At 38.2% G+C, this 23,396-nt stretch overlaps 2 protein-coding genes across 4 annotated transcripts in view; one reads left to right on the top strand and one right to left on the bottom strand.

Annotated features, from left to right (window-relative positions):
• Positions 1-23,396, top strand: part of LOC124114452 (ankyrin repeat domain-containing protein 26-like) — a 792,436-nt gene that overhangs the window by 47,897 nt on the left and 721,143 nt on the right. The window lies entirely within an intron of this gene.
• On the bottom strand, positions 1,440-4,975 carry LOC124114453. Its single transcript, XM_046475022.1, has one exon. It carries the CDS (start codon positions 4,966-4,968, stop codon positions 3,613-3,615), a length of 1,356 nt encoding a protein of 451 aa, XP_046330978.1. The 5' UTR covers positions 4,969-4,975; the 3' UTR covers positions 1,440-3,612.

Below are 23,396 nucleotides of genomic sequence, written 5' to 3'. Positions count from 1 at the left end.
GAGCGTGACCAGAGACTGGGCTACCGTCTGCAAGGACTGCTAAATAAACTTGGAGGCTGGAGGCAATATTTGTTTTACACATTTTTGCATAAACACTGATTGGTTAACTGTGATCTATAAAGATTTCGACAAAGGGCGCATGTTAATTAATTTCTTCAGCCTAAACAAACAGACAAAAAGAACGGCGGAGCTCATCGGATGTCGTCATTTGGAAATACCCCAGATGATTATTGTTTTATACTAAAAAAAGTATCCATGCAGTGAAAGCATTTTCAGATTTCGGATTGCGTCGATAATACGATTACTACTCACTTGTTGTCATCCACGTTTTCTGGTATATCCCTACACTTGTGTATTTGTCGTCATTCACTTGATGCTCAGTTAATGAATTTATTACAGGTACAATTAGTGGTAGCACCACTTAGATCACCTGACAAAGGTTCCCATTTGGCATTTATTGTGTCTGGGGTAATTATTCAATCTAAATCCAGGTTTGCACGTGGCAGCCCAGCAAGAGATGAATGATCAGTTGATTTACTTTTTTTAATAAATCAACAGATCGTTCCTAGTCATCAAAGGATTAACAGAAAATACGTTGATTGATTAATCACTGTTATTTTGCACAGTGGATATGTCAAAAGTGAGTGTTGGTAGGTTGTAATTATAGTATTTGCATTTTGTTTTCCTTCATTTGAACCGATTCGTTCTTGTTTCTCTACGTCTTGGTTGGGAAATTCTTCAATGCGCGATAGACGTTGTTTTCACAGGTCTTTTCCTTTGTAAGCGTGTATAAATTACCGTAAATTTGTAAAATGTGATTCTCTCAGGCAATTTATAAAATTAATAAATATTTCAGTCATTTTGACTAAAAAATCTGTCCAGATTGATTAAGACGATCAAAAGGGCCTACAAACATCACAACAGATTATTATGTAGGATAAGAAGCCAAACAACATAGAAATATACTTTTCAACGTAACATTTTCAGTCTCTTGGTGATGACATTAAACATCAAAATGTTTGGAATTCGTTATCATAATAATACAGATGGAAAGGTTTTTCAGTTACTTTGTAAAATAACTGAATATTTAGACGTTTAATAAATTTGTTACACATTTTGACAGTAAAAAAATATACACACTATAAAAAAGTGCTCAGGTGAAATATTTACTTTGTGTTGCAAGTCGAAATAGTATAAACGAAAATCTCAAAATTACCTAGCAAGTGACTTATCAAAACTTCGTCACTATTACCGATGCTACCCACAAAGATACCTACATTTCCTTATTATCTTGAAAATTGTATTTCATTTTGTTGATCAATGTGACCATACGCCCTTATTACTACCCATAAAAGTGACTAATGCGCTTACGAATGGCGCAGCGGAGGTCGCGAACTAGTCTAGATTTCTGCTATACATCCGGGTACTCACTGGGAAAAAACAATAACAAAGACAACAACCAGTCCCGGGGAATTGCGTTAGATCAGTGCCCCTTTAAGCCAAGATATCTATAGCTTGAAACAGTTTCAATAGGTTCACCATGATAAAACCACTTTTCATAACTGCGAAGATGGCCACCTTGCCTAAATACAATTACTTTGGTTTTTTTAAAGTTAATTTGCATGCCTGTTTTATTACAAAATATTTCCAAAGCATTAATTTTCTTTTGAAGCTGGGCACAACTATCTGAGAGAGCAGAAACATCATCAGCAAAAAGAAGAGCACATAAATTATCTATATCAGGAGAAATATGAATACCTTTACCACCTAATTCCTCAAATACTGTGGACAAATTATTAATAAAAATTAAGAACATTTGTGGGCTTAAGACTCAACCTTGGCGAGTACCTACATTACATGGAAACACTTGAGATAAACCTTTGGCTGATCTTACACAAGCTGATAAACCACTGTACATGGAAACTAGGACATTATAAATGGGACCCGATATACCTACTTTCTTTATTGAATCTAACAGAACATCATGTTTTACAGTGTCGAAAGCTTTCGAAAAATCAATAAAGAGGCAGTAAAATCTTCCCTTCTTTTTGCCAGAATATTTTGTTGTAATAGCTTGTAATGTAAACATATGGTCAATAGTAGAATAGTCAGTTCTAAAACCAGCCTGAGCTTCACTGAGGATGTTATTGGTGTCACACCATAGCTGTAATCTGCTGTTTAGGATAGATGTAAAAACCTTGCATAAAGTGTCTATAAGAGATATTCCTCTGTAGTTGTCTGTATTTGATTTATCACCAGATTTATGTAATGGACAGATTATACTCTTACCCAATGAAGATGGGAAGGAACCAGTAGAGAATATTTGATTAAAAATCTTGGTGAGAATAGGTGAAGGTTACTGCAGGATTTAATAAATTCATTTGGTATGCCATCTGCCATCTGTTAGGTAGATTTTTTATGTGGGATAATACTTCTTGTTCAGAGATGGGATGGTTTAAACTATCGGAGGCAGAGGGGGCAGAATCATCATAGAGTGGATACTGGGTGCTATTGTCAGTGGATAAAAGTGATCTAAAATGGTCAAACCATTGCTGGCATGAAATATTTTCAGAAATTGTGTTACCAAATTTGTTTTCTTTAATGATTTTCCAGAAAAGACTTGGGTCAGATCTAGCTGCGACTAATTTGTCCCTCTGAGTTTGTAGATACTGCTGTTTTTTGGAATTGAAACTTTTCTTAAACAAGCGTCTAAAATATCTAAAGCGGTCTAGATCAGCATTGTGGTCTCTATGGGCTCTGAGAGCAGCATACTTATCATGTTTCAAGTTTTCCAGATCTTGGTCCCACCATTGTGGCTGACATAATTTTAATGGTTTGCGGAATTGTGTATAAAGCTTTTTGGTATGGTTAGCAGCACAATGAATAATATTAACTATATGAACTAGGGCACTCTCCACATTTGTATCAATCATATCACATAGTGAAGATTTAATATCATAAAAGCCAGCTTTAAAATTATCAAAGAAAGTGTTACCAGAGTCTCTACTCCAGACATACTTACCCGGTATACCATTTACATGGCTCAGTACTGACATCTTGCGGAAGATCATTTTGTGGCAATTTACAATAAGGTTCATATAAACAGTTAAAATCTAGATTAAGACTGCAGTATAATGGAAAGTGGCATGAATTATCTCTTGTACCAATACCAAAGTCAGTTACATGGGGAAACAGGGATGATGACGCTAACACATAATCAACAACACTTGCTCCATTGTGTGTTACACAAGTGAACTCTCCTCTCTGATCATTAAAGAGCCTGCCATTAAAGACGTGAAGATTAAAAGAACGACAAAGTTCTGCTAGTTTAACACCATAATTGTTGAAGGCATGACAATCCCTGGATTTTCGAGGCATATCAAACACATCTCCTGGATAACATTACAATCAATATGATTAATCATCTTTTTGTTCCAGCTGTCATTCCAATGTCATAAAAACATCATTATTCCAAAAAAACGTTGCCCTCAAATTCTATCATCTGTTGTTACACACTGTTACACAAAATAAACATGTCATTTGTATAAATAAAACTATTCAAGATGCCTTGGATACATGTTAAATCAACTCAAGGAACTGTCAAAGTACTGTTTACAGCTTAGATTTTTTGCCACAGCTCTGTCTAGTTGATGACTGTCTAGTATGCAATTTCTCAGGTGAACAATCTCGACAAGAGGGGAACACACCACTCTCGTTCTGCAAATTGGCACTGGTACCACACCGAACACAAACATCAGCAAAAATACCAGAACTGAAGTATGGTACTTCAATGTCATTCTCACATTTTAGGTTCTTTCTAACAAAAACTTTCTTCAGCACCTCATTCACACGTACAGTAGTGAGCTTCATCAGCTCCTGCAAATTGGACCCACATGAATATTCATACAATTCAAGAATTCTGTCAAGAATTATTAAACTTGAGCGATCAATTTTCTTCTCACAGTAAAGAACTCTTGGTTTTCCACACTCTGTGCAAAACACATTCCTTTGAACTGTCTTACAGGTTTGGGCAGAGGGACTAAAGGGTATGCCATGAGAATTAAGTGTTGGTGGCCTTTTTTGCATTGATGGGCAGTGCTCTTCTGACGTATTTGTTCCATAAACAGAATCAAAAGACTTGTAATGATGACCATCATCAAATGGCACAGGATCAGGCAACCACTTCAGACTGTCGAAGTCTTCATGACACAGTCTTGGGGGCAGACAAATCTCACAATCAGCCAGGCCACATTTCTTTATCATGAACATATAACGTCGGCATACACAGCAGTGGCTCATGAACTTCTTTAGATTTTGTTTGGCTCTAAGTTCTCCTGCCGACATTCCTTCTAACGAAATTGTGTCATCCATTTCCTTGAGATAGGTCACCATTGTATCTTGGTCTTCAACTGACGCAGCATGAAACATCTGAAGTGGCAGATCTTTCCATGACAGTCTGGAAAACAAATCACCCAGTAGTATTTTCACACCTTCAAGACTGTCAACAAAGGCTTTTTCCAAATCTGGAAATATGGTTGCTTTTTCTCTGATACTTTTCATGTTGTTGCAGGACTTTAACATGTTTTCAAACTGTGGTTCCATCTCGGCACGCATTAGTCCAATGCAGTTAAGAGCCAAGTTTAGAAGAGACATAACTCGCTCTGGTGGGTTTCTCCAAGAGGCATTAGGGGCAGTCCTTACTGCTATCAACATATCCAAGTCAAGGGACTTGTACAAGGCAATGAGGCTAGCCTGTACAGACAAATAGTTACACCGGTGATCTGGACCACCATCTGTGTGGAGTAGGAGAACTGGTTTCACAGGATCTTCTCTGTCAAACAGTATCTTCCCTAACTCGGTCGCATGTGGTATAGGTGAGGATGATTCAAAAACATGGTCTTTTAGGCCAACATATACTTGGCCTTTGTAGAATGAGCTTGATGATTCATCAGGAATTTCAATCAACATGGTTACACTTGGAATAATGCTACATTTTGAAGCAACTAACTTCTTGCCACCAGACACAAGCACAGCTTTCCCACGTTCAACTGCTGCGATTGGATTCCCTGGCTCTCCAACCTTGCAAAAGTGTTTGTCATCCATTGCAGCAAAGTTTGTAATAGCCCTATGCTTTACTGCAAATTCCTTCATGTACTTGAACAAAGCTGCACAGTAATGATCATCAATGTGTTTTGTCCGAAAAATTCTTGCTGTACCATGTATCGAATATTGAGTCGACCAGTGTACTGAAGGGATGCAATGCTGCTTGGTACTTTAGGAGCAAACAGTAACCTTAACCACTGCTCACTGGGTATAGGATTTTCTGGACCACAGTCTAGAAACATTTTGTCTGAGGTCACAGACTGAAATTGCAGTGGCGAAATAAGTAAATTTATCATGGCGCCTATCATCACAAGTTTCTTCAATTGTGTTTGCAATATACTCAGCACATTTATCAAAAAACTTGTCATAAACAGGGGTTCTTCTTGGATTATGTTTCCTTAGGTCAGTAACAATAGAATAGTCATCCATGCGAAAAGCTTCATTCACACGCTGATCAATGACAGCTTGTTCTGCTGATTCACTACTAGATGCATCACCAGTAACTTCTGCATACAGACGTCGGAGATAGGCAGGTTGAGTTCCAGGGCAGATACTACCACAAGTACCTGTAAACTTCTTCCTCATAGCACGTGTGTGAAATAAAGGCATGTCTTCCTTCAACTTTGAGATCACTTTCAGGTTGGTATCAGTAGTGGATGCATCATCTGTAGCACTATGTTTCCATATGAAATAGTAGGTACCTAGTGAATTTCCATAAGCATAGGAGTATAAAGAACATGTGTACTGTACCCCCTCTCCTAGACAGTCAACATAGTGACGTCTTTCTCTTGTGTCACCTGGGGTAAATAAGTCAAGCTCAATCGGATGGTAAGATCGAGCACTCTGAAAAACAAAAGCAGCATTGTAAATTAAATATGAATATTCAGAAAGATGACATTTCCAAAATATTAATTGAATATTGATATTTTCTAATACTTATGTCTAATTATTTATAATTGATAATTTGATATGCAATAATTGCTGTAACCTTATCAATAAACATGATAAGCCTTGTTAGATACCCGTGAAGATTCCGGGGTAGAATAGGTCTTCAGCAACCCATGCTTGCCGCAAAAGGTGACTATGCTTGTCGTAAAAGGCAACTAACGGGATCGGGTGGTCAGGCTCGCTGACTTGGTTGATGAATGTCATCGATCCCAATTGCATGGATCGATGCTCATGATATTAATCACTGGATTGTCTGGTCCAGACTCGATTATTTACAGACCGCCGTCATATAGCTGGAATATTGCTGAGTGCGGCGTTAAACAACAAACAAACCAACCAACCAAACCTTGCTAAGAGATGATTTTGAATAGTTTATCATTTTAGAATTTGGTTTGTCAAACAAGAATGTTTTACAAACCTGTAGAGCTTCGTTCAATTCTCTGTACCTGTGGTGAAAGTGGGACTTCACTTCTGTCTTCCCGTGCAATATTTTGTAGTTATCACTCATTGCATCAGTCCGGATAGGTTCCAAACTGTTATGATTGGCAGCTGTCTCAAGCCTTTTCATTTCCAGGTAAGTCACATACTTGTGAAGACAGTTGGCAAGTGAAATAACACTCTCCTTCACATGCGCCCATGGTTTCCTATTCATCCACGGTAATAAGGCAATCTTGTCCAAATCAACAGACTGTTACTTTCAGTAGGCTTGACAGTATGCTTCGACGCAAATGAATTAATGAATAAGGTGAATAAGGTGAATTCAAAGTCTTTTGGAACAAAACAAGACCTTGCTTCCAATTTATGACAGTGTGGCCCAATATACCATAGTATATTTGTTAATGTCTGGACGAAATCTTTACCTTGATGGATGGTACATGTAGAAAACCCAAGCCATCTCTCTTGCAAGAAGTCTATTATACTGTTATAGAGTGCAAGTTTCCTCTTAATCTCCTTCACTTTTGCAGGAATCCGTGCATTGTCTAGCTGCATTAAGATAGAAAAGGCATTTTTCCCACACATTTGACGTCCATGCCACTCACAATCATCACTTGCGCTTCCACCATGGCACTGTGATGTGGAAATTTCCCTCGATTAGGACTGATCAAAAAGTTGTACTTTAAAATACTTTCCATAAGAATCTATTATTGATCCAATAGACCCAGCGTTTTCAAAGTTTTGCCGGTAAAGTTTCGCAGACACTCACATGACAGGTCTATCAATTCACATATTGTCGTCGATGCTTTGATGCCTATTATAGTCCATGGCAACAACGACTGCCCTTGCTTTTCAACTTGTACTGACACTAAAAGTGACATCATGAAAAACATAAAATAAAGTGTACCGACCATGCTTTTAATTCCATGAATGTCTACCCGCCATAACTACTACACGAGGTGCGCAGTAACGCAGTGCGCAAGCAAAGGGAACTAACCGCGTGCTATATAGGATCGGGTTATTTTTAGTTTTGCAGCATTCCATTGTCGAGGTCTTGTGTTAGAGACGCAGGATATTTACAGATTTTTTTCTCTCTTCAAAATGGAAATAAAAGCGAAACGTACAGCGGACTTTATGATGATGCGGGGGTGCCTGAGAACCAAGATTTTTTTTTTTTTAGCCTGAAGACTCTAAGGCTTAAAAAAATAAAAATAATTAGTTCTCAAGTAATGACTTCAGAAAATATTGCAAGAGGGTGGCCTTTTTGTTGTTCAAACTAGTATGTAACCAAATAAACAGCTGTGTACAATCAACCTGGCTAAGGGCCTCCCAACAATTTGATTACTATGTGATACGCATTCAATGAGCTTAAATATTAGTTCACAATGCGAAGACGTTATCGTGAGCATACAACACTGGAAGAAGCTTGTCAACAAATCTGTACGCAAGCTAGTCCTATTATTACACTATCTGACTATAAAAGTTGTTCATCCATATATCTTATCCTAAATTAGAACTCCAACTTCTAAATGCCTCTCAAAGAAGTGGCTATAAAAGTGTTCACTGTGTAATTGGACTTGCGTTTGTAATCCATTATATTACTTATCTCCAAGATTTCATTCAATTTTGTTTTCGGCAAAATCGTGTATGATCTGATCGGCAAATCAACTGATCACATCAACTTATCCTCTTGAAACGATCTAAATCTAAATCACCCATGTAACAGGGAGAACATGTGTGAACAACTGATTGCTATTTCTGGCTAATGTAACAAGACAAATACACATGTAATCCTTGATGTAAATCGTCATGTCTAGTGTTGTTTTATTGTCAATTTCATGTTTTCATTGACCACATTTGCAAGCGGCAGAATAAGCACACAAATTCCATGACAATAACATGAAATAAGCAGAAAAGCTGTATGCATGTAAAGGGAAGTAACTGAAAACTATTTTGGATCGTGTTGTTTTAAAGTATTTTAGCATTTCACTGCTGGGTTCGTGTATTTGAGAAGCGAAATATCTAAGGATTATTTAAAACTTTTTCAAAATGGAACTACAAACGAAACGTGCGCATTACTTTGTGATGAAGCGGGCAGTGCCTGAGAACCAAGAATATTTTTTTAGCCTAACTTCAATTTACACATTGATGTACATTTTGTTATGAAAGAATATCAGCTTCATGGTAGGTATGGTAGCTGCTCATTAACCTTTAGCCTGCTGAATTATTTTAGCATAAGGCGCTGTAACTTAAAATATACGCCAAGCCTACTCGTTAAACAGTTAAAGCAAGTTTCATGTTGGGGTGTCCTTCGACTATGCGCCTGTCGACTGGGTTCGACATAAGCATGGAGAGCTTTAAGAAACTCAATGTAAATTGGGATGCAGTAGTATAGGTAATGATGGTTCTGGACCACTTCCACTGGAGCCGGATTCATATACCAATACCACCACTACAGGGGGAATTTTTTATGCGTAAATGATGATGCGATTCAACGATAGTCATAAGATTAAGTTAAATTGACTCCAGCTCACCACCACCTGGAATCTATGATACAATTTTTTTATAGGTAATGATGGTTCTGGAGTTTAAGTTAAATTGGCTCTAGCTCACCAATACCTGGGGCCAATCATTGCTTTAGATGAGCCTAAATGGTAATAAAAATATTCTTCATTATTTTTATCGATAAAGCGATATTCAACATTTTTATTAAGTTCTTCATTCATTTTACTAGGAGACCAGACTATATAACTACACTCTTCTTGTAAATTGATAAGAAACAATTGATAACCGTATTTGGTTGGTTTGACATCACTGATATAATTAAAACCTTGTGGTAATTCTCTCCATTTAATAGCTTTTTCGATCTCCATTATTATATATATTTATGTAAGCATTTGTCTAAATGTGATCAAATGATAGTAAGCAATCTATTTTTAATCTCCAACCAGTTCTTTGGTTTTGGCACGGAATAATTGACGCGCTTGTTGCCTCCCCTGTTCTATGAACTTTTTTTTCTCATCCTCGCTAATACCACTGGTCTTATGAGATTTTGATCGAATCTCCTGCTTCATTTCATTGTATTTGGTGAGTTCCGACAGCACTAAACGAAACTCATCCTCGGATATCTTACAATCAGCCATTGCTGTCGAAATATGATCCTCAATGCTGTTCAACTTTGCTTCGGCGAGTATTCGAATACTATCGTGTTTTAATGCTTTCTTTTGCAACCTACAAGAAATGAATTTTATCGCTATTCCTGCCAGTCCCGAGACTCCAGCGGCTATTTCCATGCCGAGCACGATAGGCGCGGCGATTATAGTTGATAGTAAACCGATACCCGCTACACCGAGTCCCATGCCAGATACAACAAGTGCGGTGTCAACTCCGTCCAGAGCATTCACGGCTCTGCGATACTTTTTATACAATCCAAGTCTCAACTCCCTATCCTTCTCTATTCAATGTTTTATGTCGCTTATTTGATGTAATGGAAATCCATCAACAGTTTCCATCTTTTCAAATGCTTCATCGAGCGCTGGATATAAACTCATAGTGTATATTACGATCATATGATAGTCTTTAATTGGTCTTGCTTAAATGTTTTGAGAGTATACATCAATCTTATCAAATGTATATTATACGGCAAGAATATCTTAGAAAGAGAAATGCTGTCACTTTTAATAATTTGAACCCCCTCGAGGGTTGCAACGGGCGATGCTCCGATATGAATAATACTGCAATGTTGACGCTCGTGTTTCTTGAGCCATTTAATCGATAGACCTGGTAATATTTCGAAGGCATCTACCGGTGCATCTCCGAACAAGACTTCAATAATAAGTGTAGAAAGATTAGGTATTGCACTCAAGTTATCTTTAATATCTTCGAATTCAGTAATCAAATTTAAAGTAACATTTTTTAAGGCCGGACGACTATATAACATATGACCTGGGATTTCTGGCAGGGGAGTGACTAACACACTTTTTCATTTTGATGGGATATAAGCCGCGAGTACGATGCCATTATTTATTATCTAAGTTAAATTATGTCCCTTACCCATCATCACATAAGGTGGGGTAATGACGATATTCAGTAGCCACTCGATGTTTGCTTCGATCATAGTCCATTTATTATCGTCGTTGCGAGTAATATTGTACGAAGTGTTTTTAATGAGTCTACTAACGTCGACATCGCTTTAATCTTCTAGATTACCCTTTAAATGTGACTTCTTTCCGCTTGTATACATTATCGTGTAAGTGTAAAGCGTATAACTTACCATTGTAACCGGGTTTATCAAATCCTTCTGTGTCTCCGAGATCGGAAAGCGCCATTGTATTACATTGTCTGAGCGTTCCAGGGCCTGATGCATCAACCATTATTTATAATATGGAGTGTTACACTTAAGTATCCTATATGTACAGGTTGATGTTTTACATCTAATAGAGAAATTTTGAGGTCTGAAATAATACCACGCTTCAATTTTTTATATTGTAATAACGAGAAAGATTCCGTTCTACCGCTATTATATTTTTCATTTTTCACTGGAACACTTCTGAGCAGAGTTGAAGGACTTTCTAGTTGAATATTATCCGTCGTGCTTATTTGATCAAGATGGATGAACAACTCTTTATAGGGAACTAAATCGGGTAATGTATCTCCATGTTTTGTTCCATTGGGTTTTATTATGTTTATAGATTCAGAGTCGAGTGTAAATCCAAATTTAGGTGATAAGTTGTCAGGAATAATTACACTTTTTTCTCCAGCGACTAATTTCAGCATCCCATTCGACTCATTTTGTGTGAGACTCATTCCATTAGGCTTAAAAATTTCATCATTGAGTGAGCATACGCTGTAATACCCATCAGGTATAATAATGAATTTTTCAATAATATTTTGTTCAATTGATAAATACATACTATTATTATCTTTTGCAGCACTTATATTGGTCCACAGTGGGTAATACGTTACATCGCATAGGGCGACTTTGAGTTGTCCATATGAGTTATTGATAGTATGAAGCAGTTCAATAGACTGGCCATTTGTTATTCCCGGGAGTGTAACATACATATTAAATATACAATGATACTATATCATAACTTAAATATGAAATCAACTTACATTACTAATCAATCGATTATAGTACCTGCCTCCGGTGCTGAGTTTACTGTTAAATTCCACGATATCTTTGAAAAATACAGTTTCACGGCAACTAAAGATACAATGGTGGACGATTGGTTTAACCGTCCGATGCAATTTTGGCAGAATCAGTTAAACTTTGCCGTATGGTGTGCCACAACAGGATGTTGCGTATCTGTTAATGCCCCAGGATTTACACCATATAAGTCTGTTATATTATTTCACGTGTACTATCAGATTAGACGTATACTTAAAGAAATTAGTGCTCCATTACCGCTGGATCTTTGCTCTCTCGAGTAAACAGTTTAGAGCAGATCGTATGAACTTTGAGAGTGGCATTCCTTATATTATAACAAAGTTTGTGCATCCAAACGATACAACAGATGCTTGGAATGAATTTCTTAATGATAAAATGGAAAATAATTTTACTAACCCAGGATTTGAAAGAGTTAATGAATCGATAAGAACTTATGTGTGGGCAATTCTCGGAGCACAATCGCAAACACGAACGTCCATTATCGGTTCTGGGACGGCGTTCGATGCACAAAAACAGTTTGTCGCAAACGTGGAGGACGCCATTAATTCACCAGTTGACATACCATCGTCTATAAAGCGTTTTCAAGATGCATTACAGTACGCTCAATCCAAAGTGGACTACGTTTATGCGCCGGGACTATACATGTCTCCGAGTAATATGGAACTTAAGATCGGTCAAGTGATAGGTTATAATAATAAAATTGTTATCGCTACCGATCAACAAAAACCAGGTATAAATTCAGATATTAACGTCGAATTAATAACGCAAACGATCACGGGCGAAAAGGGAATAGTCAAGCCGCAAACACCACATGTTTCACAACCATCTACTAACGCACAAGTGCCACCGCATATTAAGGCTAAAAATCAACAACATATCGATGAAAAAACAGCGCTTGTAGTGGGTGGAGTCACGGTTGGTTTACTCATGATTTGGTGGTTAAATAGTTCTTAGTGAATACGTACAACAGCCCTGCAATTGCTACGATCAGCCCCCACAAGTTTTGACTAAGCCAAGTGGTGGTCTTAGCTAATAAATTCAATAGCCAGGAAACAATACTCCCTATTATACCGGGGAAGTGCGGCCGCGGCTCTCTCAGCGAGCTTTTCCAGTGCTGAACCTAATGCTTTTAAATGCTTTTTTATCCACTCTTTTATCCCGTTTTTATCGTTAGGCGGTGTACCACCACCTGTACTGCCACCTGTTAATGAGAGAGTCAAAGTCGATATAATAAATCCCAACGCGGTTAAAATACTGGCAATGGTTATTCCCTGTTCTCTGAACAATGTTTTAATTTTATCGGCCAGTGTAGTGTCATCGTTGAGGACTTGATCGATAGTTTCTCGAATTCGACTGATTTGCGAACGAAGTGCCTTTCCATTACTGGAAGCTGCTTCGAGGTGGGCCGATCTTTCGTCTTCTAAATTACGCAATCTTTCCGCTACGCGGCGTCTATTGAACTCATCGTCCGCCTGTTCAAGTTTTGTTTTCTCGTAAGCTATATGCTTGTCGATTTCGGATATCTTGGCCGTATTATTCATGAGTTCTCCCCGCATTGTTCGCATTGCCTTGTCAAGACCTCATAATTCCCTAATACTAAACTCCGATACCTGTAACGTGGAATTATCGTAATAGGTATCTAAGATTTCTCCGAGTCCGTCCGAGGCCACCATCGAGGCTGCTTCCAAATCATCTGTATTAATGAGTTCAGTACGCACAGTCCTAAGAACCTTAGTAGTCTTCGCGGAAAGTTGTCGGTAATCCACAAAACCTAATTCATCACGAACAGTGCTGATGCCGTGTTTAGTGGCTATTGTAGACAAGGCTAGGGGCTTACGAGTACGAGAATGCATAAGATCAATATCCGGAGCGCCACGCAGTCGGAATATTCCTTTACTATCTATCTCAAACTTTGAATAGTCACGACCTATTGGGGTATCATCTTTTAATGCATCGTAATAATCATTGACGGACGATTGTAAAAGTTCATCGTTAAGATTCGTGCCACCAAAGTTGGTTTCATCAGTATCTTCGATTGGATTCTGGTTATCAAAGTCATCAAAGGTACTTAGATCAAAGTCATTAATATCAAAATCAGTCATTTTTATATTAAACATAGGGTACATGTTTTCAATATAACAATGTCTTCGCAATACGGACGCAAGTTAAACCCACAACGTAGACTTCGAGATTCATTAGGGGTCAAAGCAATTCGTCAGTCTGTAACTATAACTAATAACCCTAGTACCATCGATCAGAATCAAACGCTTCTGGTTCGCTTTCCTAATCTCGGCGCACACGATGTGTTAGTTCCGGGAACTGTCCGACTAGCATTTATGATTATTTTGACTTCTACAGACGTTAACAGGGAGCCCGTTCAGAACATAGGTCGTGCTATTGTTAAGAAAATCGCGATTAAAATTAGCGGTAATGAGGTTTTGAGTATCGACGATAGCGATGTATACTTTTGCTACATGGATCTCTGGAGAACGGATAAAGAGCGGGAAAACTTACAGTACCAAGGTATTTGTAATCGGAACACATTGAGACTGCGCGTGGGTGCTGAAAATGGTGTTGATACCAACGAAAAAGATAAGGCCATTGCCGACGCATTAGGTAACAGATTCTATATTCCCCTAGACTTTGAATTACTAGATTCCCACATGCCCTTTTATCAAGCATCCCTAGGCGATAGGTTAGAATACGAACTCACTTTTAATGACTACGGCAGAGTAATCAGAACCGTTGGTGATGATGCTAGCTATTCCATTGACAATATCCCCCTGGAGTACGATATGATAACGGATCCCGAATTAGCCAGACAAATTCGTAACCATTATACAGGAAGTTTAGCCATTTTGTACGATCGCGTGCTGAGACATCGAAAGATCACGAGGGACAAAAAAGATACGATGTGGAATATAAATCTAAACGTCCCCACGAGGTCGTTGAAGGGTAATTTAATGTTGTTCGAGGACCCCTCCGATGCGTTTAAACGAAATACCGAGAAGTTTTACAATCCCAAGATTACAAAAGTAGAATTGACTATCGAAGGCGTTCCTAATCAACTATATAGCCAAGGAATGCTAGCGTATCACCAGTGGGATGAGATTAAAAAACTTCCTTCTATAAAACGTTCTCCGGAAGTTAACGCGGTCGTGAAAGATCTGTCTCTCGGGAGTGTATCGATGGGTGAATACCTCACCACGAAGTACGCGCTATGGCTCGACATGCGAACCACGGACGATGACCAATTACACGGCAGTGGGAGGAGAATAGAAAATGCTAGCGAGGGTGCCACCATACAGATAACGAAGCTCCAGGAAACGGCTGGTAAATTAAACATATATTTGTACGTGATTATGGATGCGCAACTTAATATACAGAATGGGAGATTCGTGCAAGCAATCTATTGATAATCTTTTACCTAAAGATCCGCACTGCGCTATCATATGCGGGCAAACGGGCTGCGGAAAAACAGCTTTTATTCTAGATATTGTAGAAAGTCATTATCGGGACGTTTTCAATCATATTATTATTCTGTGCCCGACTATAAGCGTTAATAAAACATACTTATCGAGAGATTGGGTAATGAATGACGACGGGGTACACAGAGTCGATCCGGGCGATCGTTTACAAGACTGCCTCCGAGGATGTCACGAGAAATACAAAGGAGAATCAACACTTTTCGTAATAGACGATTGCAGTGCGAGTAAAGAACTCACAAAAAAAAAAAGATATGCTTTCGTACTGAGCATTCTCCGGACGGCATACTCAACATAGCGTTTGGGTACTTACTCAAAAATACAACTCTGTCCTGAAAGATCTGAGAGAGCAGACCAAATGGGTAGCACTCTTTCATTGCAAAGATCGAGATTCATTCGAGGAATGTTTATGGGAAAATGATGTTATTTATACCAAGGGCGAATGAGATAAAGTCAGAAAACTGTTAGCGGCAACGAAGCACTGTAAACTCGTATTAAAAACCGATCAACCAGCTGCTTATGCAATTGCTTAGCAAAATGTAGCAAAATTATAGCAAAATTATAGTAAAATTATAGCAAATATAGCAAAATTATAGCAAATGTAGCAAAATTATAGCAAATTGAACATTAGTGGTTAATATGACATAAAATGTGGTTCGAAATCATCATTCTTTCGCAACAGTTCATTATTACGGGTTGTATTGGATAAGCCATATTATATTATGTTAGACTTAAATATCTCCTTAGGTATTACATTATGGAATGCGACGAACTCATCGAACAAATGCTCAAAGAATCTGAGCCTGATGTAGATAAATCTTTAGATAAACATAGAGAAAGACTCGCGGCTTTGGTAGCCGGTGGAAAATGTTCCCAATATTTGGGAGAAAATTATACCATCGAAAAAATTGATAACATGACCGACGAAGAAATTAAAAAACTGTACGCGCGTTACGAGTCTAGACTTGGAGCTACCATGACTAAAACGATAGGGTCTTCTATATTACAACTATACACAGCCGTAGCTAGTACGTTTCTCCCTATCCCGGCAGAACATCGCATGTATTTATGCGAATCTCTAGAGAAAGACCCATTCATCGAACACACTATAAGCGCAGTGAGCTGTGAGTTTTATCATAGATTCGGAATGTTCTTAGCTCCGTTCACCACAGCTTTAATAACGGCTAGGTATTGTCAATTTAAACATACGTGCCCACTTAATAATATAAATGGAGACACAATCACAACAGATGACACCACAACAGATTGTGAAAGAGGAACCACGAGTGAATGAGGAACCACCACCAGCGATTGCACCACATGTGAATGAGAAAATACTAAAACCCAGAGTGACAAAGAATCCTTTGAAAATAGCTGCAGGAAGGAAGGGAGGACTGGCACGCAAAGCGAAATTAATAAATAATTCAAATATTATCCGATTAAAACATGGGCACTAGTAGGAGTTGCTGGTATAGCGGCTGTATGGTTCTTTTATAAGACCGGAGAAGAGAAAACGTCACCCCCGCCGCAACAAGAAGTTCAATTAGAGGTTAGTCCTCATATAATGCTATAAGAAGCATGACTACTCCAGTTACAGACGGTAAAATGTTGGTAAACGCGACGTATCATTCAGCGGTGGTCACCGGCTTGGCAAATTGGCTATGCCCGTATGGCTAAAATGATTACTAAAGCCACACCACCCAAGCTAGATTTTAATGGATTTGATATAGGTATGGCCATTCTTTATATTGGATTAGCAATGGCAACGAAGGATATGCTCATCAAACAAGGACTTATCCCAGAAGACATAATGAAGTAATTAAACATTTGAATATTTTATATTCATATACTATGGCAACAATTGCGATGATGGTCGGTGGAGCTGTTGTTAATGCTCTAGCTTTTTCAGGGAGTAATTATTTATTTTCCAGTATAAAGGAATCAAACGCTAAAGAAGTTGAAGAGGAGCGTAAACGACATAACGAAGCTTTAGAACAATACCAAGCAGCCCAGTTACAATATACACAGCAGAGAATGAAGAGATTAGACTTTATTCATGATAAACTGATTAAGGAAGGACATTCAATTCAAACGTTTAAGGATGTCGAATATGCCATGCACGAATACTACCTCGTTTTTGGGAAAATACTAGACCCAATACCGATACCAACAATGAGTCAGTTTTATACACCGTCAGAGGCTCAGAAAGACTGAGAGGTCACATTTATTATTATTGGGTTATCTGCTCTATTGATTTTCAGCTATACCATGAATATGCAGTGACAGCTGTGGCTATGCATAAACCATGATCTATAAATAGCCTAATCAATATCTCGCCTAGTGTAGATGTGATTTGCATTTAGACAAATGATATGATAGATGTATATACCATGAATAACTGCAAGTTTACACTCATGGGGAAGACGATTCTATGTAATAGACGCTGTGTTGATGATATATACTGCGGTATACACAATTATTACATCAGGCGCGGACACATAAACTATACGTGTTCTGAATGCGGAATAGGGGTCAAAGGTCGTTATTGTAAGGAACACGGTGCTGATAGGGTCAGGAACCAGATTATTTATGCTAGGAAGAGAGATTACATCAATGAGAGGAATAGGTTGGGGAGAATACGTATTTAGATATATGAAAACAACCAATTAGACATTTGTCTCATTTTGCATATACCATTCAACCACAATGGTTTTTGTCAGAGAATTAAAAGCTATGGCAAAGCAAAGTGGACTCCGTGGATATTCTCGTATGAGAAAAGCTGAATTGATTGATTTACTCGGTTTGGAATACAACAAACCCCAGACTGTTAGAGAACTCAAAGTTCGAGCGAGAAACAGTGGGCTGAGAGGTTATTCTCGAATGAGAAGAGCTGAATTGATCGCTTTACTAGATAATAATCAACCTAATGAAGATGATGTTTATTCTCAACATCGTCATTATTAATATCATCAACAAGAATTAATATTTGTACCCACATCCGCCGGTGTTGGTAAATATCTAAGAGGTTGGAAGATGGATATTAATTCCAACATGGATGTTAACGATGTTAAGCCCATCATATCGAGTAAAATTAACGAGGAGTTAGATGATTTACATAGTATAAAATAACAGCTGACGATTAAAATGTTATTGAGTAAAAGTAACACAGACGATAGCACTGAATATACCGAACCATATTTCCGTAGCAATCAAGAAGTTATAACCGAATCCGATACTATAAACGCATCCTTAGATACATCAATTCAGAGGATACAGGAAACTTTAGAACGCTGGACTAATAGAGGTTCGGGTTGGGGTGTGGATAAAATCGAGTTTATATTTAGATATAGCAAATTATATGCCCTTCAAAGGTGGATCTTATATAGATTTACCCCCGTATTATAAGAAGAAAAAAGCCATAATTAACGTAAAAAATAAATCCGATGACTGTTTAAGAATGATGATAAGATCTGCATTGTTCCCTGTAGACAAGCATCCGGATAGACCTTCTAGCTATCCCCTAAACGATGGACTCAACTTCGATGGTATAGACGAACCTACACCAATATCACAAATTGATAAGGTGGAAAAGCAAAATAATTTAGCTATAAATGTTTTCGGACATTCTAAAGGAATTGTTGTACACAGGATAAGCTCCGCTCCGGAAAATATCCCCAGAATCAATTCATTTCTGATCGAAAAAGATGGTAAATATCATTATACGTGGATAAAGAGTTTAAACAGGCTATTATACGATCAAACAAAACATGCTAGAAAGAAATATTTCTGCGAAAGATGCCTGCATGGGTACAGCAGACAAGATCTATTAGAAGCGCATAAAGAAGACTGTAGAGGTGTTGGGCAGACCGCTATCAGGATCGATATGCCTAAAGAGGGGAAACATATATTAAAATTTGAACATTATTGTAATCAAATGCCACGTAATTTACGCCGACTTCGAAGCGCTTATCAAACCCATAGAAAATACTGAACGCAATACTGATAATAGTTTTACGTACAAAACTCAAGAACATATTCCTTGTGGGTTTGGATATATAGTTGTAAGGTATGATGGGAAAACAAACACTCCCGTGATTTACAGAGGTCCCGATGCAGCGGGAAAGTTCCTAGAATATCTACAAAATGAAGAGAGAATAATCAGGGAAAAATTATCGTGTAAGAAACCCATGCGTATGACGAGGGATGATTGGAGGGCCCATAAGAAGTCAACGATTTGTCACGTTTGTAACAAACCCCTGGATGGGGATTCCGTAAGAGATCATTGCCACGTCACGGGTAATTATCGGGGGGCCGCTCATAACGAGTGTAACTTGAAACTAAAAATGAATTCTCAAACAATACCCATCCCCGTTGTGTTTCATAACCTTAGGGGATACGATTCACATCTCATTATGCAAGCTATCTCGAAGACCGACGGCGGTTTAACGTGCATTCCTAACAATATGGAAAAATACATATCGTTCTCGTTGACTAAACCTATACATTATAGGGACAAGGATGGGAAATCTAGAATAAAGCAAAGTAATGGGCTTAGATTCATAGACTCTGTACAGTTTCTGTTATCTTCCCTGGACAATTTAGCTAATGCGAACAATCCCGATGACTTCCCGATAACAAATCAATATACCGATAAGATAACTCTTCATTTGTTGCTGAGAAAAGGTGTATATCCTTACGAATATATGGATGATTGGTCTAGATTCGAAGAAACTGAATTACCACCCCATGAATCATTCTATAGTACCTTAACAGAATCTAGAATAACAGATGCCGATTATGAACACGCTCTGACGGTCTGGGATAAATTAGGTTGTAAGAATTTAGGCGATTATCACGATCTGTACTTAAAAAATGATGTACTGTTACTCGCCGATATATTCGAGATATTTAGAAAGACATGTTTAAAACAATACGGCTTGGACCCGGCATGGTACTATTCCAGTCCCGGACTATCGTGGGATGCATTGTTGAAGAAGACCGGCGTAGAACTAAAACTACTCACAGATTACGATATGCACTTGTTTATTGAGAAAGGATTAAGAGGTGGTATATCGATGGCAGCTAAAAGGTATTCTAAGGCTAATAACAAATTAGTGGAAGGATACGATCCCAATAAACCAGACACGCACATATTATATCTCGACGCTAACAATTTGTACGGATGGGCTATGAGTCAACCTTTACCCACGGGTGGTTTTGAATGGGTCGATGATATCCATAATAATGATGTGAATAAAGGGTACATACTAGAAGTTGACTTGGAATATCCAAGTTCGTTACATAAAGACCATAACAGTTATCCACTAGCTCCCGAAAGATTAATGGTTAATAAAGACTGGATGTCGGAATATCAACACTCCTTGATGGGTAATAGTAGGTTAGCTAACGTAGAAAAACTCAAAAACAGAAAATACATATAGTTCTAAAGTTTGATCAAAGCCCTTGGATGGAGCCCTATATAAGGTTGAACACAGATTTAAGAAAGATAGCTACCAGCGATTTCGAAAAGAATCTGTATAAGCTCATGAATAACTCAGTATTTGGTAAAACTATGGAGAATCTAAGGAAGCATGTTGATGTTAAATTAGTCAGATCTAATGAGGAAAAAAAGACTCAGGAAACTTATAGCCAGTCCGGCTTTTAACAGAAGCAAGATATTCGATAACGACTTAGCCGCGTTGCATATGCAGAAGAGTAATATAAAATTCAACAGACCGGTGTACGTCGGTATGAGTATTCTCGACTTGTCAAAACACTTAATGTATGACTTTTATTACAACGAACTTAAGAAGCAATACGGCGATAGATGCGAGGTGTTATATACCGACACAGATTCTTTGTTGATGGAAATACAAACCGAGGATGTGTATAAAGATAAAGATATGGCAGAAAAAATAGATATGTACGACACGAGCGATTATCCTAAAGATAATCCACTGCACAGCGTTGTAAATAAAAAGGTGTTAGGTAAGATGAAGGATGAATGTGCTGGGACCCCTATAGCAGAGTATGTAGGATTAAGACCTAAGATGTATTCTATAAAGAAGTCCGATAATGGGGAGATAAGAAAAGCTAAGGGTGTTAAGAAGTATGTTGTAAAAAAGCATATCAAACACGAACAGTATAAAGAATCATTATTTAACGGTAGAACGTTCAAACACGAGATGAACACTTTAAGAAGTTACAATCATAGGATATATGGATTAAGAATGAACAAGACATCATTATCCCCCTTAGATACAAAGAGATGGATTGATAATGATGGTGTAACTACCTATGCTTATGGTTATGGTGGTAATACCGTACCGTCGGGAACTATGAACAACTCTTCTCGTACAAATGCCCTACCCAGTCCATCTTGAAGATAATAAAGAATAGGCTCTCCTTCTTTCGTAACCAATCGACTAATGTTATACGTCTTAAGGGACCATATGGGATCGGTTGCGCGACGTAGGCCTCCTTCGAGTTCACCTGCCTGGTATAAATATCTTACCCTTACTCTATCCGGAAGTTTTTGTTCTTTGCCTCTCCTCGGTGCTGAAGATTCGGAAGTCACGGATTTCATTTTAATAGCATCGGATGGTTTCTTCCCTATTAATCTCGTTACTTCATTATTCAGCGCTGATACAATGGCTGATAATCGTGTCACCCATTCGGTTGATCTCAATCGCTCAGATTTCATTTCGATCCCATACTGATAGCCAAACGAACGTTCCGCTAATGTCCGGTTAAATCTTTCGACGATAGCTTGACTGCGGTGGGCCTCTCTTTCACCACGCCTGATTTCGACATCGTTCTTTGTTAACAGTTTAGTTACCGATCCCATAAACTCGTGCCCGGGATCTACTTGAAATAGCTTAGGCCATTTTAGCGGTCCGCGTTAGCTACCTCTGTTGATTCTTTCGATGTTAATGGCTCAGCCTCTTTGTTTCGACTAGCCACATCCACTATGGTTAAAGCGTATTTATACGTTTTGTGTTTTACCTTATCGTGGGGAAGAAACAAGAGGTCAGCCTGATGAACTTCATTTGTTGTAAAAATATCAAACTTCTTCCTCGGTATATAATGCGGTGCCGGTAAATATATTTGCCACATCGCTTGTTTCTTTAACCAATCCTTGGCCACATCTTTAGATACCTTAGCCGCGGTGGCTAATTTTTTTATTGCTCCTACACCTTTCCAATATCCTCGTGGGCTATAGTAAATTTTATCCATTATTAATTAATATTGATGTTTCGTTTAATACATCTCATGACTATCATTTAAACGCATAATCATTTTGGCATAAAAAATGCCATGTGTAGTAGCAGTATAGGTATATGAATCCGGCTCCAGTGGAAGTGAGCCAGAACCATCATTACCTATAAAAAATTTGCATCATAGACTCCAGGTGGTGGTGAGCTGGAGTCAATTTAACTTAATCTTATGACTATCGTTGAATCGCATCATCATTTACGCATGAAAAATTCCCCCTGTAGTGGTGGTATTGGTATATGAATCCGGCTCCAGTGGAAGTGGTCCAGAACCATCATTACCTATACTACTGATGCTTTAAATTTTTCTAAGGTTTGTACCGCTGCTGCTCTTCAAATGTCTCTTCGACCAGTCATATCAGGTGTTAAAGCCATCCTCTAGGTCACAGCCTGAAGAAAAATGTTTGATGTCAGATATGCAACTAAACGAATATGTTTTGAGACATGTCAGTCCTCAAGCCATCAGATAGGGACAAAACTTGATGCAATGAGAATGCACTTGCTAAATAAAACAAAACAACTGGTACAGAGACCTACACACAAGACAGGACATGTCTTGGATTGGATTGCATAGTGACTGGAGGTATTAATTAATCAGTTGAAGACAGACTGACCACTCCATTATGTCAATGTCCTTAGATATATCTAAGCCAATGAAACAAACTATGAAGATCTTATGTTGGAAAATCAAAAAAAGAATTTCATAGAGATGTTATGAATTCATGTTAATGAGCATTCATGAATGTACACTCCTTGACAAACATGTACCTATTGTATTCAAGGTAACCACAGCGAAGTCTAGGTCTGTGTGGTGTAATGAAGCAAGGCTAAACGCAGAACATCGACATCACTCTTCTGAAAAGCAGTGGTGTAAAACTGGCTTGGAGATATATGGACAAATGTCCAAAGTTTTCAGAAACTGCTCATCTAATATTTTGGAAAACCCTGGTTCTATCAGGTTGTCAGGTACCAGGCTACGTG

The sequence above is a fragment of the Haliotis rufescens genome, unplaced genomic scaffold (genome assembly GCF_023055435.1).
Source record: "Haliotis rufescens isolate VD_foot unplaced genomic scaffold, xgHalRufe1.0.p SCAF_22, whole genome shotgun sequence".
In the NCBI taxonomy this organism is placed as follows: domain Eukaryota; kingdom Metazoa; phylum Mollusca; class Gastropoda; order Lepetellida; family Haliotidae; genus Haliotis; species Haliotis rufescens.
The sequence above is the reverse complement of the archived record's forward strand: the minus strand, read 5'-3'. Positions and strand labels throughout refer to the sequence as shown.

Bases quoted from the DNA above. Each gene is read 5' to 3' on its own strand.
- LOC124114453 (XM_046475022.1), bottom strand. From the start codon at position 4,968: ATGTTGATTGAAATTCCTGATGAATCATCAAGCTCATTCTACAAAGGC.